Genomic DNA, 13,350 nt, shown 5'->3' on the forward strand with positions numbered 1-13,350 from the left:
CACACGAGCAAAGTGACTTACTTCCCCTTAACAGACACTAAGCAAGTGACAATGGACACTCTCTTAGAATAAGTTATTTAGAAATTTAGGTTAACATAAAATTACTTATTAGTCTTGTAGGCTAGATTGTAATTTGTATAAGGTGCTATTTTAATTAGCAACCTTATTTAATTAAAAAAAAAAAAAAAAAAAAAAAAAAATGTTAATCTATATGACAAGTGACAACCGCGTCTTAGTTAGCAGAGAACATTTTTTTTAAACTAAGTACCTACTTAGTAGGTAGTTACTTATATAAATTTATTTTTGAATAATTTTCACGAACGTCCATTATTGGATTGATGCTGTAATAGGTGTATTTGATGCTGTAACTTTGGTTTATATAAAAAATTGTGATAAAAGAAAAAGATAGAGCTTTGAGGTAGAGTCTGTTTTAATTCCCAATATAACTCAGAAGATGCCACAACTTTAAACTAGTATCTACCTATCTATACTTATATTATAAAGCTGAAAAGTTTGTTTGTTTGAACGCGTTCATCTCGGGAACTACTCGTAAAATTGTTTCGATGTTAGATATTCTATTTATCGAGAAAGGCTATCACTATATATTATCATCTCGCTAAGACCAACATTCCTTTACCAACATTTAACAATGTGCTTGCTTAAAGTGATATTCACAAATCATTCACAACCATAACCCAACCGTACAATATTTGTTCAGGCATTTAGCCTATAATCCAATACCTAGATCGTAAGCTAGATGCAATAGGAAGCGGCATACCGGTACACTATTCGTGTCAGGACGTCCAAGGTCCCAGAATGTAGGTATCTAGGTCATAACCAGGTTACTGTATTTTGTTTACGTTCAATTCTGTACAAATATTGTTATGATGGATGTTACGTAGGGTTTTGATTACATTTTAATCCATACAGATTATTGTGTTTGAATGAAAATTACATTTGTACATAAATATGTACAATGTGTAAACTAAATACTAATTTACTTATATTATTTTCTTCCTGAATAATTATTGCTACTTGCTAGTGCTGTATAAAATCACTTTAAAACGATTAGCTGTAGAGTTTCTTTCCAATATTTCTCAGTGAAGCGTCGCGTCGTTCCGAATCGGTGGTACTTTGATAAAATAAAAATACTTTTCATAGATATTGTAGAGGCTTATAAAATGTAGCGACTTTACTTGTATTAGATATCTATGTATGTAAGGTAAGAATGTTGTTCTTTCTAATAAAATATTAAACATAATACATTTATTTCTATTATTGCATACAAATGTAAACGGATGAAGTATGTAACTGACATTTCAAGTTTATCAATTGCATAGATACTTTGCATATTATATTGTCACCCTTTTGTTTCCAGAGATGATATTTTGTTTTTCATTTGTTTACGTATATTAATTGTATTTTTTTTTTGTAAAAATGTCTTATTAACGTAATTCAATTAATACCTACAATTAAATGTCTTATGAACGCTTTAATCGATTTTATTTTTCAGAGTAGATTTAAAAACCGTACAAATTAAGTACATTTATACATATAATAAATCTGTAGAAGGGTCAATTCTGTACATTGAAAATATTGAAAAAATAAATAGCAGGGGGTGTTACTGGATCGATACCAAACCCAAATATGTGATTAAAAAAATTTTTGTCTGTCTGTCTGTCTGTCTGTCTGTCTGTCTGTCTGTCTGTATGTGAAGGCAACACGTGAAAACTAATGGTTCGATTTCGATGAAACTTTGTATAATTATACCTTATAATCCTGAGCGTAAAATAGGATACTTTTTATCCTGGAAAAATACGTAGAAAAAAAATTAAATTAATTTTTCAGTTTTATCCATAGACGTTGTTCTGTAGAACCGCGAACACACGTTGCGTATTATTATAGGCCTAGCCGTATTTGGGTCCAATAGATATTTATAAGATGTCATTGTGAGTTACTCAAAATGGAGAAATAAACCATCCACGCGAAGACCGACATCCGCGCGGACGGAGTCGCGGGCGGAAGCTAGTACTTAATATAAAACGGAATTCAATATTCATCTGACATAGTGTGTGGACATCATATTATTAACTTAAATACTTTATCCATTACCACGTCACAGCCTCATATTATTATTATTAAATATTAATATTTCATTAAACATTTTCCTTTGTAATATCTTCTAATATTGTATATAAATCTCGTGTCACAATGTTTGTCCTCAATGGACTCCTAAACCACTTAACCGATTATAATAAAATTCGCACACCATGTGCAGTTTGATCCAACTTGAGAGATAGGATAGTTTAAATCTCAAATCGTTTAAAGCGGGCGAAGCCGCGGGTGGTAAGCTAGTTATATAATATTTTGAAGTAGGTACTTATTACAAATTTAAGTAGACATATTTTATACCACAGATAAACCTCTTTTTCCATTATAGCGCTATCAAATCTTTTCATCAAAGCTTTTTTAAATAAATTCACTGTCATTTTTCAATGATAAATAATACCAGCCTCACCTTGACCCATTAAAACTGAACAATATGAAATATATGGAATATAATATTGTTACAAAACGATCATTAATTAGAGATCCCTAAGTTGGATAAAGAAGCGAAAACTTTCAAGGACAAACGACTTGTTGAAACATTGGAAACAACTTTGTTTACCCATACCATAGGTTTCAATAATTTAAAAAGTTAATTAATTATTGAATATAAAAAAAATCTTACAATAATACGGCTAAAATGCTATAAATTTTTATATAATATGACATATTTATCCTGTAACCATTTACGACGTGTAATCTAAAAACAACAAAAAGACACAATATTTCAGTTGTTTACTAATTTAAAATTGAAAGTTTTATGTGGTTATTCAATTTGAATATAATATAATTATTATATTACTAAAGCTACTGAATTTAAAATTGTCAGAATCAAATTTTTATTCTTCTCCATTGAACACCAATTGTCGGGCACCAGCACGAATGAAGATGTATTAAAAAAAACTCGAATTATTTTTCTCTATTTAACACAATTAATATATATGTTTATTTTGTTTAATCCAAACTCGAACGAGCTTTCTCACGCAAAACTCGAACGAATCCACATTAAGGCCGCATCTAAGAGTTCATCCAATTAATCTCTGCCGATACTGTTCGAGTTCAACCTTCACACAGTTTCAACTGTTTTGGATACTTTACGAACGCCTTCACGGTCGTGGGTTCGATTCCCGACTCCCAAGGGAAACATTAGTACAGTTTGGAACTATTATTGCGGTAAAGTAACCTTAGTATGTACTGTTTTATGACCTGGAAAGCTATTTTTATCCTAAATTATTACAACGAATCAGAACCTCGAACAGATCTTTTATGATAGTTCAGGTTATAATTTTGGCCAAGTGCGGGTTTGCATAATATGTTATATTTTGTCATTTTTTTTAGTTTCTTGGATACAGGATAGGCCAGGTTCTTCACTGATTGAGTTGGGGATCGTTGGGGGTGTGCTAAATAATTAAATTCTTGAATAGTCGAATCAGGTATTTATAGAGGTAAGTTCTACATTATAATATTAGATCAGTATTTTTTTAATCAATGACACGATACGACAACCAAAAGCGCCTCTAAAGAAAAGTTTAATTGAAGAAAACATTTGAAAAAAGAAACATTTTATTCCAGATAAATATTAATTTATTTAAATTAAGTTTAAGTTATTTCTAAGAAGAAAGGGTAACTATATTTTCCAAAATATACTTACGTATTCAAAATATATTCATAATTGTATTCAAAACCGATATTGTGTTTGTCCCACTTACATTTCCTCCATCGAAGACCGGAAGTGGATAGATTGCGGGAACGTCCCAGCAACATCCGGTGAGATTGCGCCTATGTACCTTGACGTGAAATTGCATGAAACATTAATTTTTTCTTCATAGCATATGATAAAACTTAAGCTTTTTTTACGAATAAGCCTACGCTTTACTGTCATATTTCAACTCATCAAAAACTGAAATAGGTATGAATAAACATTTTTTTAATCTGCCTCCGATCTTTAAAAGTCATCCAAATTTCTAAAAGAATTAACAAAGATCATCAAAAGCTATATGTGCCGATTTAGGTGGGAAAATATTGACATTACTTCTTCTATAAAAAAATAGTGAAACAATAACTATAGAAAATCAATTTTTTTAAGCATTAAAATTCAGACCTAAAAGCATGCTCAAATCCAACTAAAAGCACAAAAATCAGTACTGACAATAACAGTTTGTATACAATAAAGCGATGACACAAACTTGTTCTGAGTTTACCGTTCGCCAAACTTGTAAATCTATTAATGCTCTCAACTTCAGTTTGAGTAACACAATAATAGTGCACAATATAGGAATTAGGAAGCTTGACGAAATCTTCCGTGCAATGGTTAAAATTAAACTTAGAACTGGGGAGTAGGAAGTCCTGAGTTCGAACTCAGGACTTCCTGAACTGACTCAGAAGTCCTGAGTTCGTCTTGTAGAGACAAAAATTCTTGCCCTTGCTCTCCATTTGCATTGAGAAATTACAATTAAAAACACAGGACTTTGAATGGAGAGCTTATAATATGTCGTTTTGTATGTTGCTAATTTTAAGTAAATAATATGATATCTTCTAAGCAGAGAAAACAAATACTTGATCAATTTTTTTTTTATATTGTCAAATCACATTAGTTAAAATAATTTATAGGTTTCTCCAAACTTTAAATAAGCCAAATTCTCTCACTCCATTAATTAAAGCTATTTTGCGAACAAACAAACACGCGATTCCTTATTCATAATATTTATAGCATGGAAAGGATAACGACCTCTAAAATAACAGACATCGTTAGTTGTACTAACTTTCATCTAATTGTTTACCAATTACAAGTTTCGCTGTCGACCATTTGCGATTTCCTAATTTGTTAATTGCTTCACAATAGTGTTTGTGTATTGAAGTAAAAAATAATAGTGGATATATATTGGATTGCTCGGAAATTATTATTACTGGTTTCTTTAAAGGGATAATTAACAGTATTTTTTCGTTTAGAAATCAAAGATTTTCGTAATTTATTAAATATATTCCCGAAGTTTCTCATACTTTGCAGCGAGCGTAAAAATCTTCAATTTCTAAATGTAAAATTCGCGTAAAATCAAACACAAGAAAATACAGTGTTTTTCCTGATAAAATAATATAACAAGATGATGATGAGATTTTTAAAGTGAAACTTTTATTACATCGTCTCAAACTTTTTGGTCTGTGTAGCGCATGTCGCGTGACGCACGATACGTACGATAATTATCGTACAAATACGATAATTTTTAGTTAAATGTCTATACTTAGTGTGAAAAAAAGTTTCACTTTTACCGTGGTTTCATAAAACCACACAAACTTTTTTTTTAATTATACGCAATAGTTTAGATTTAGCTTCGCTTAGTTTTGAAACATGACAGTCGAAATATTCAGAAGAATTTATTTATCTACATTCCTTATCCATTTATCGTAAACAAACTTAAATCACATTAATACGCAAACTTCTGGCTGTTTCAATTTATCATCACGGAGTAAAACTCGCGAAGAAATCTCAACGAATTAATTGAGTTAGAGCTTAGAGGAAATTGAGTTTCCAATTATGTGTGGGCATCGCACCCTTATCTTCATCATAATCGTTTAATGATATGCGACCCTTATGTCGCTTTGTTGTGGTATGGTCTGTTCATATGAGAGGGAAGTGAATCTAATGCTCAAAACCATTAAATTTTACTACTTTTAAAAGCTCAAGCGTTTAGTACCTACTAGGAAGAACATCAACAATATAAGTAATTTATAATATCTATTTTATTATTAATGATTGTGGTCAAGAAATAAAAGTCGTGATCAATGAAGTGTCTGTGTTTTGGAATACAACTTTCCGTCGCCGTTTTCCTTCGATCGTGATTCTCAAATTCCAGGAAGTCTCTCGACGCTTACTGTAATATTTCAAATTACAATAGTCAATAGACACATTTTATATTACAGGGTGGTTCTAAATTACGTTGACAAATTTCAAAATAATAAATTTCAAAAATGGGACATGCTGCGTTTCTATTGTTTTTTAATTATTATTTTCACATGTTTTGGCGCCAACTTAACGTTATTTGTGAAGAGAATAAATTTAAAATAAGTCATTTTTTAGTATGTCTGCTCAACGAGGTGCAATAATATCCTTATATATGAGACTGGTAAGCGGCAGTGCGAGGTAGTGCAACTTCTCGGTATCAGTCGGCAGTTAGTTTCTTCTGCTATTAAACGCTTCTATGAGCTTGGCCATCTCGGTGAACGTCTGGGAAGAGGCAGAAAAATAACTGTGAGGACGCTTAGAATTCAACATATCGTCAAACAAAGATTGACCCGCAATTCATAAGCCGAGGTAAGAAAAATGGCTCGAGACTTAGTTGTAAGTCATTCAACGTTACAACGAGTTGTTAAAAATGAGCTCAAGTTAACAGCATACAAGCTGCGAAAAGCACAGCGGTTGGATGATAAAGATAAAAAAATACGCCTTGAAAGATGTCGCTTACTGAAAGCGCGCTCCGCTGGTGAAGCGTGGAAAAATATTTTTTTCACAGATGAAATTTTTTTTCAAATTGAGCAGTCTCATAACCACCAAAACGATAGAGTTTACTCTTCTAGTCATCCTGGAGCCACAGCAATTATCCCCCATCGGCAAAAACCGGATTCAGTCCTGGTTTGGCGTGGCATTTGCTCAACAGGCAAAACGCCTCTCGTTTTCGTAAAAAAAGGTGTGAAAGTGAATCAAGAAATATACCAACGCGATATTTTGGAGAGTCTAGTTCTTCCTTGGAGCCAGCAGCACTTCGGTGACCAACCGTGGACTTTTCAACAGGACTCTGCTCCATCTCACAGGGCCTCAAATGTGCAGTAGTGATGTATGGACCATTTCCCAGAGTTCATAAGTTCCAAGGAATGGCCTCCATTTTCACCAGATTTTAATCAAATGGATTTCAGCGTATGATCAATTTAGAGGCGAGGGCCTGTGCAACTTCATACAGAAGTGTAGACGCGATGAAGGCAACACTTACTTGTGAGTGGGACAAAATATCTGAAGAGGAGTTACGGAAAATCGTCGAAAACTTCAGAAAACGTATAAGCCTTTGTATTAAAGTAAGAGGTGGTTATTTTGAAAATAAATACATATTTACATTAAAATAATACTGTATTTTTATTATTTAGTAGTCACCGTTATACTGTGTAAAAGAAAAATAAAATAAATCGTAAAATAAGTTGTCAACGTATTTCAGAGCCACCCTGTAATGTGAGATTTCAATTTTCAACTGGTGTCCCCATCGAAATTTTCCTTTTAACTTTAGGTAGGTACTTTATTTTTTATTTTTCAAGCGCCTTAAAAAGTCTACAACACCGTCTATGAGCACCAACCAAATCAAGTACAATGACTTTTAAACCAGTAAGTCAATATTTGTGGTTAGTGACACCGATTCTCGATACATCTGGAACCGATTGATTGAATTTGAAACAAATAAAGAAGTAATTTCATTTGTTTGAACGATGCTTTTCCGTTCAATTAATGCTTTTGTGTTTTTCGAGTTTATTTGATTGAAATTTTGTGGTTTGAATTGAGGTTTGAATCGTAGTGTGGTTTGTTAAATGGTAAAGTGGTTATTGCGTGATTATCGAACATATTTGGATTCCATTTCGGGTGAAAAAAAAATAATAAATGGGTCTGGAAGTTCGTCAAGCTTGATTTTTTTTAGCCCATTTATAATAAAACTAAAATAACCTCAAGAAGAGCAAAGGATATGAAGTCCTTTCCACTATAATGGGAAACAACTGGAAATCCATCAAGAGGCTCTACCTTAAACTTTTAACGATTACTATAAATACCGTTCATACAAGAATAAAATCATAAAACTTTGCGCCTTTCAAACTTACAGGCAAACGCACCTAGCAGATATTTTTACGTATTTTTTCAAGATTACTAAATCAAGATACAATCATACGTTTTACATAATTCTAAGAAGCCATTAAAACTGTTTCTAACAAGTTGAAGATGTTCTCGGAAGTGTACTTCGCTACGTGTATCACTGCGGTTCAAAACGACATTTTGTATTTACTCGGGATTCAAATAATAAGGTCGTTGAACGAGACACACTCTTTTTGCTTTTTCTCAAATAAAATAATGCCACTTTTGCACTTTGCCTAGACAGTTCAATGATAAATTTAAAGATATTTATTTTTTTGACTTTCATTTTAAAAAAAAATCTAAGGATATAACTAAGTAGGTAATACGTATGTTACCGGAAATGTATGTAATCCGTCATTGTATACAATTCCTAGGAAATCTATACATTTCCTAAATAGCTATCGGAAATGTAAAACATTTAAGATACCTATTGATATGTCGCAGGCAAATTGTAAAATATAATCTAGCGGCTAGATAAATTTGTAAACGACTAGATTCTAGCCGTTTACAAACGGTCGGCATTTTGTAGTAACTATGCCGATAATTCGTAATCAGAAATTTTTGGTTTGGATAAGGGGGTGGGTTAGGTTAGGTTTGTGTTTTTTTAAAACTACACAGAAATAGGAGTCCCACGAAGTGGGGCTCCGTCGGCTATATACGATATTGGAATTGTATACAATTCCCAGGAAGATTATACATTTCCTAGGATATGCATGCATTAAATAGTTTTTTAAACAATATTTTATACATTTACGAAATGGTATCGGAATTGTACACACTTCCTAGGAATTGTATACAATTCCTTGATTTCATACATTTCCGGTAACATGTATAACTATAACAAATAATTATGATATTAATGCTGATTTACGCAGGGTCAGTAGACAAGTCAGTCGCAGCGCCAATTTCGGCGCCGCGACTGACTTTAACTGTTTACATGAAGTAAGTAGTAGTGGTTCGTTTCTCACGGTGACCACACGTTTGTGAAGTCAGTGGGAAAAATGAATTCGCGAAAACAACTGAAACGACGATTTAATTATTTGTTGAAAAATTTATCAATTTTGCTGTTGAATGAGTTAATAGAAATTGTAGAAAATGAGATATAACTAAAAATAAACGACAATGGGTAAGAAAATGGATTTAGGGATTTAATATCCCAAAGGCACTCGTTTTTGCCATATAATTGCAACAATTTGAAGGTTTCGTCTTCGCTTACGGGTCATTTTTATCGCCAGCGAAAAAAACGTGGTCACTCTACAACGCAGCAGCAATGACTATACTCTGTCCACTATAAGAATTGCTTTTTGACAGCTCGACGGTTTATAGCTTTAGTGATGTTCAAAAGATTCTCGATTGTGATATCATTCCGATTATGAATTTTTAACATAATCATTAATCGAATAAATAAATTAAATTAATTAAATTATTACGTAAATGTAATAATAAGTACATATTATAAAGATACATTTTATGTTGCATTTTTGTTTTGTTTATATGTTATTTTATATATCATTTATTAATATAAATACATATATTTTAATTGCTAAAATCTCCAAACGGTTTGACATTATATTACCTATATGTATACTGGTAACATCAACCGACCATCCACCGGCCACAATTTTGACGTCATCCGTCACTCGCAGCAAAACGCCCGTGCCAGTCACACGCATTTATGTTCGCTGAGTGTTCTCTCGCATTTGTTAGTCGCCTTGAGTTGAGTAGTTTTATTCCTCGGTGCATCTTTTGTGAGTGTTTAGATCCATTGATCTTGAAAATGCCGAAAGGACAAGTTTTGAAAGGACAATCCAGACAGTTAGTGCTAAAACTTTGTGATTTCTTTGAGAAAGAAAATCAAAATGGCGGTCCTCTCATACCTTTCTCGCAAGTGCGAAACCGTGTTTCGGTTGCATTGGGTATCAGTCTACCAACTGTGACTAAAATTACGAATGATGCCTACGGTAGGAGCGGCTTGGAAAGAAACAAACCTTCTACACCAAAAAGAAAGCGTCGGCCTCGTAAGGTGACAGGTGTTGATGATTTTGACGCTGATGCCATTCGTCGTCATGTATATGACTACTATTTAAAAAAAGAAATTCCAACTTTAAGAAAACTTATTGTTTCCTTGCAAAGAAGTGGTTTATTTCATGGTCAAAAATCTTCATTGGCCAAAGTTTTAAAAACAATTGGCTTTTCATTTAAAAAATCTGATAAAAGAAAAGTGTTAATGGAACGAACTGATGTTGCTTTGTCACGATGTGACTTTTTAAGAAAGGCAAAAAGAATACAAGATTGGACAAATATTGTTTTTACAGATGAAACATGGCTCAACGCTAACCACACAATATCCCGTTCCTGGACTGACGGTACTGCTGCATCAACCTCCGCAGTACCAATGGGAAAAGGTGAACGCCTCATCATATGTCACGCTGGTACGGCAAAAGGTTTTGTACGAAATGCACTGCTGGCATTCAAATCTAAGAAATCAGGCGATTACCACGAAGAAATGAATGCAGAGGTCTATGAAGAGTGGTTCAAAAACATGCTCCTATCATTGGAAGAACCATCTACAATTTTAATTGATAACGCACCTTACCACTCTCGCCAAATTGATAAAATGCCAACACAAGCTAATAAAAAACATGAAATTATTAATTGGCTTCGCGATAATGGAGAAAATGTGGACGATTCTATGTTAAAAATAGAATTATTACAAATATTAAAAACAAAAAAAAAACCTAAACGCTATGTAATAGATGAAATGGCAGCAGAATATGGCCATATCGTCCTTAGAATTCCTCCTTATCACTGCCAATACAACGCTATAGAGCTCATCTGGGCTCAAGTAAAAGGGCATGCTGCGAGAAGCAATACGAGCCCGCCATTCACAGCGAATAAAATGTTGGCATTACTAAAAGACGCTTGCACCCACGTGACGGCCGAGAACTGGGCAAGAGTGGTGGAGAGAACTAAACGTATCATATTATCTGATTGGGACCGTGATATTGCATTCGACAATATATGCACACAAGACCTTATCCTACATATTACTGAAGACTCCTCATCGGACGAATCCAGTGAAGATTGTAATTCTGACGACTTAGGCTAATAAAATAGATTAAACTACTCTCGTTGTTTTATTTGTTTTTCAAACTAAAAAAAAAGTAAAACTTTATATTATATTAATATTTTATTTGGTTTCTATCTTACAATTTGGTTGTTTTTATGTTTAAATAACATTAACTTAGTAGAAGAATTTTTTATCGGATATATTCACATTTCGATTATTTATAATCTGTGGCACAATAATATTGAATCGTTCTGTGAAGCACATCTCTAAGTGGGCGGTACCTGTCCATAAAGAACAGTATTTTATTGTATGACATTTTTACATAATAAATACAAAATTTCATAGTTGTGAGCTGTCAAAAAGCAAATAATATAATGGACAGAGTATAACCACGCACTGACTTGTCTGTTTACACGGGGTTTATTTGGCTGACTTCTTGGGGGTGCGCGGGTAGCGGGGGGCGCCAACTGAGTCTAAAATATTCGTGTCCTTACATTAAAATAGAGACATAAAGGGATAGGAGTTATGATTCAAGTTTCAACTTCCAACACAGAGCTTTCATATTTAAGACTAGCTGCTCCCCGCGGTTTCACTCCCGTGGCTCCGCTCCTGTTGGTCGTAGCATGATGATAGATTTTATATATAGCCTAAAACCTTCCTCAATAAATGAGCTTTCTAACACCGAAAGAATTTTTTAAATCGGACCAGTAGTTTCCGAGATTAGCGCGTTCAAACAAACAAAAAAACTAAGACTCTAAGATCCGAATATAAGTCGACCTGCAACGGCGTGATAATAGAATGAAACCAATTTTATAATAAATTTAGAGTATTAAAAATGTATTAAAAATGGGTTGACTGGGAAAATCCTGGACAGGATTTAATGAATTTAAAAAAAAACATTTTTTTTAATTAATAAAAAAGATAATAAAAAAAAATTATAATAGACTTAAAGTATTTATGAAACCTACAGAATGTGCAGTCATAGTCGTTTTCTAATATTTACCGGGACAAACGGCTAGGTTGGCAGGTATAAACAGGTATGTCGATTGTCGGTACCAGTTACTTTCACTTGATAGGATGATGAAAAGAAATTTATTATAAAATTGGTCCTATTCTATTATCACGCCGTTGCAGGTCGACTTATATTCGGATCTTAGACCATTAGTATAGACATTGAGTGATAAAATTAATGTTAAAGTACGTTCAATATTCAGGTCTTTACAAAAACTAGCTGTGGCACGCGATTAGGTAACAAATAAAATGTATCTTCGAAAATCGGAGCAACAACCGATATTTTGTAGACCTAATACTGTCTATATACCTACTAATGGATGTTACCTATCTATACTAGATTGAGAGCAGAGCGTATTTCGAATGCTTATGTAAACTGATTTATCACTTTTCTCAGGATTATAATAATTTTAATAATATTTAAAGGCACACCAACAAGAAAATTAAGCTACATACAAATTTGAAGCAATACTTTCTTACCTGCCTCAGACTGTCCAAAAATGATAATTTTCTTTCTTTAGTCTGTCGAACCAGTCCTTCCTGAAATTAGCAATACTGAGAAACAGTTTATAATGTTCAGAAATCCATATTTTTCTAAAAAATAGTTATTATAGTTAGTTACAATATGAATTCCAGGTTAATTAACGGACTTGACCGCGTTAAACTTAAAATGACTGAGGTAATAACTTTGCTCTGATTCCAAAGCGTCACCTCTGGAAGTCATCAAGCTGGAATTAGATTTATTTCCAGATTCCCGTCAATTATCGGTTTATTGGTTTATTCCATTTACTAGAAATCACGCCCGCGTCAGCCGGATGGCTGGGAATTCCTTATCGTTATCTGGGTTTAAATAATGTAACGGTGCTGTTACTTAGGTACCTTATACTTACACGTTGAAAATGTTTTTTTGTTTGTTTGTATTCAATAGGCTCGAAAAGTACTGGATCGACCTTTTTTTTGTTTTATCAGTAGATATTCTAATCATAGTAGAGACGAATCTTAAATAACGAAAAAATATTAAATTAAGTTCAGTCGATCTAATGGTGTAAGTATCAGGACTTTCTTATAATATCTGTATATATTTTGTATGTAATAAGATAAGAAATAATTATTTCTATGACAGGAAATAGGTGCTCCAATAAAATGCAACGCTAAAAAATACACAGATGCAATCAGTACAAATAATGAATATTGTGATAATATTATAAAAATGATTTCATATTATTTGCAAAATCTCAGGTTCAAGTTACGGGTTTTGCCCAGTTGATATAATACTTGATAC

General features: G+C 33.0%; 2 protein-coding genes across 2 annotated transcripts; both read left to right on the plus strand.

The window, feature by feature from the left end:
• The first annotated feature begins 6,424 nt into the window (after nt 1–6,424).
• On the plus strand, nt 6,425–6,931 carry LOC123695222. Its single transcript, XM_045640996.1, has one exon. The coding sequence runs from the start codon at nt 6,425–6,427 to the stop codon at nt 6,929–6,931; it is 507 nt and encodes a 168-aa protein (XP_045496952.1).
• A 2,833-nt stretch (nt 6,932–9,764) lies between these two features.
• Nucleotides 9,765–11,096, plus strand: LOC123695223. The gene is made up of 2 exons (XM_045640997.1): nt 9,765–10,681; nt 10,781–11,096. Exons 1-2 carry the CDS (start codon nt 9,765–9,767, stop codon nt 11,094–11,096), a joined length of 1,233 nt encoding a protein of 410 aa, XP_045496953.1.
• The last annotated feature ends 2,254 nt before the right edge of the window (nt 11,097–13,350 follow it).

Source organism: Colias croceus, chromosome 10 (genome assembly GCF_905220415.1).
Source record: "Colias croceus chromosome 10, ilColCroc2.1".
NCBI classification, from domain to species: Eukaryota; Metazoa; Arthropoda; class Insecta; order Lepidoptera; family Pieridae; genus Colias; species Colias croceus.

What these genes read in the sequence shown, in the direction of transcription:
- LOC123695222 (XM_045640996.1), top strand. Translation starts at nt 6,425, where the DNA reads ATGGCTCGAGACTTAGTTGTAAGTCATTCAACGTTACAACGAGTTGTT.
- LOC123695223 (XM_045640997.1), top strand. Translation starts at nt 9,765, where the DNA reads ATGCCGAAAGGACAAGTTTTGAAAGGACAATCCAGACAGTTAGTGCTA. An exon ending in GAAAATGTGGACGATTCTAT is followed by an intron (nt 10,682 to 10,780) that starts GTTAAAAATAGA and finishes TATCGTCCTTAG; the next exon opens with AATTCCTCCTTATCACTGCC.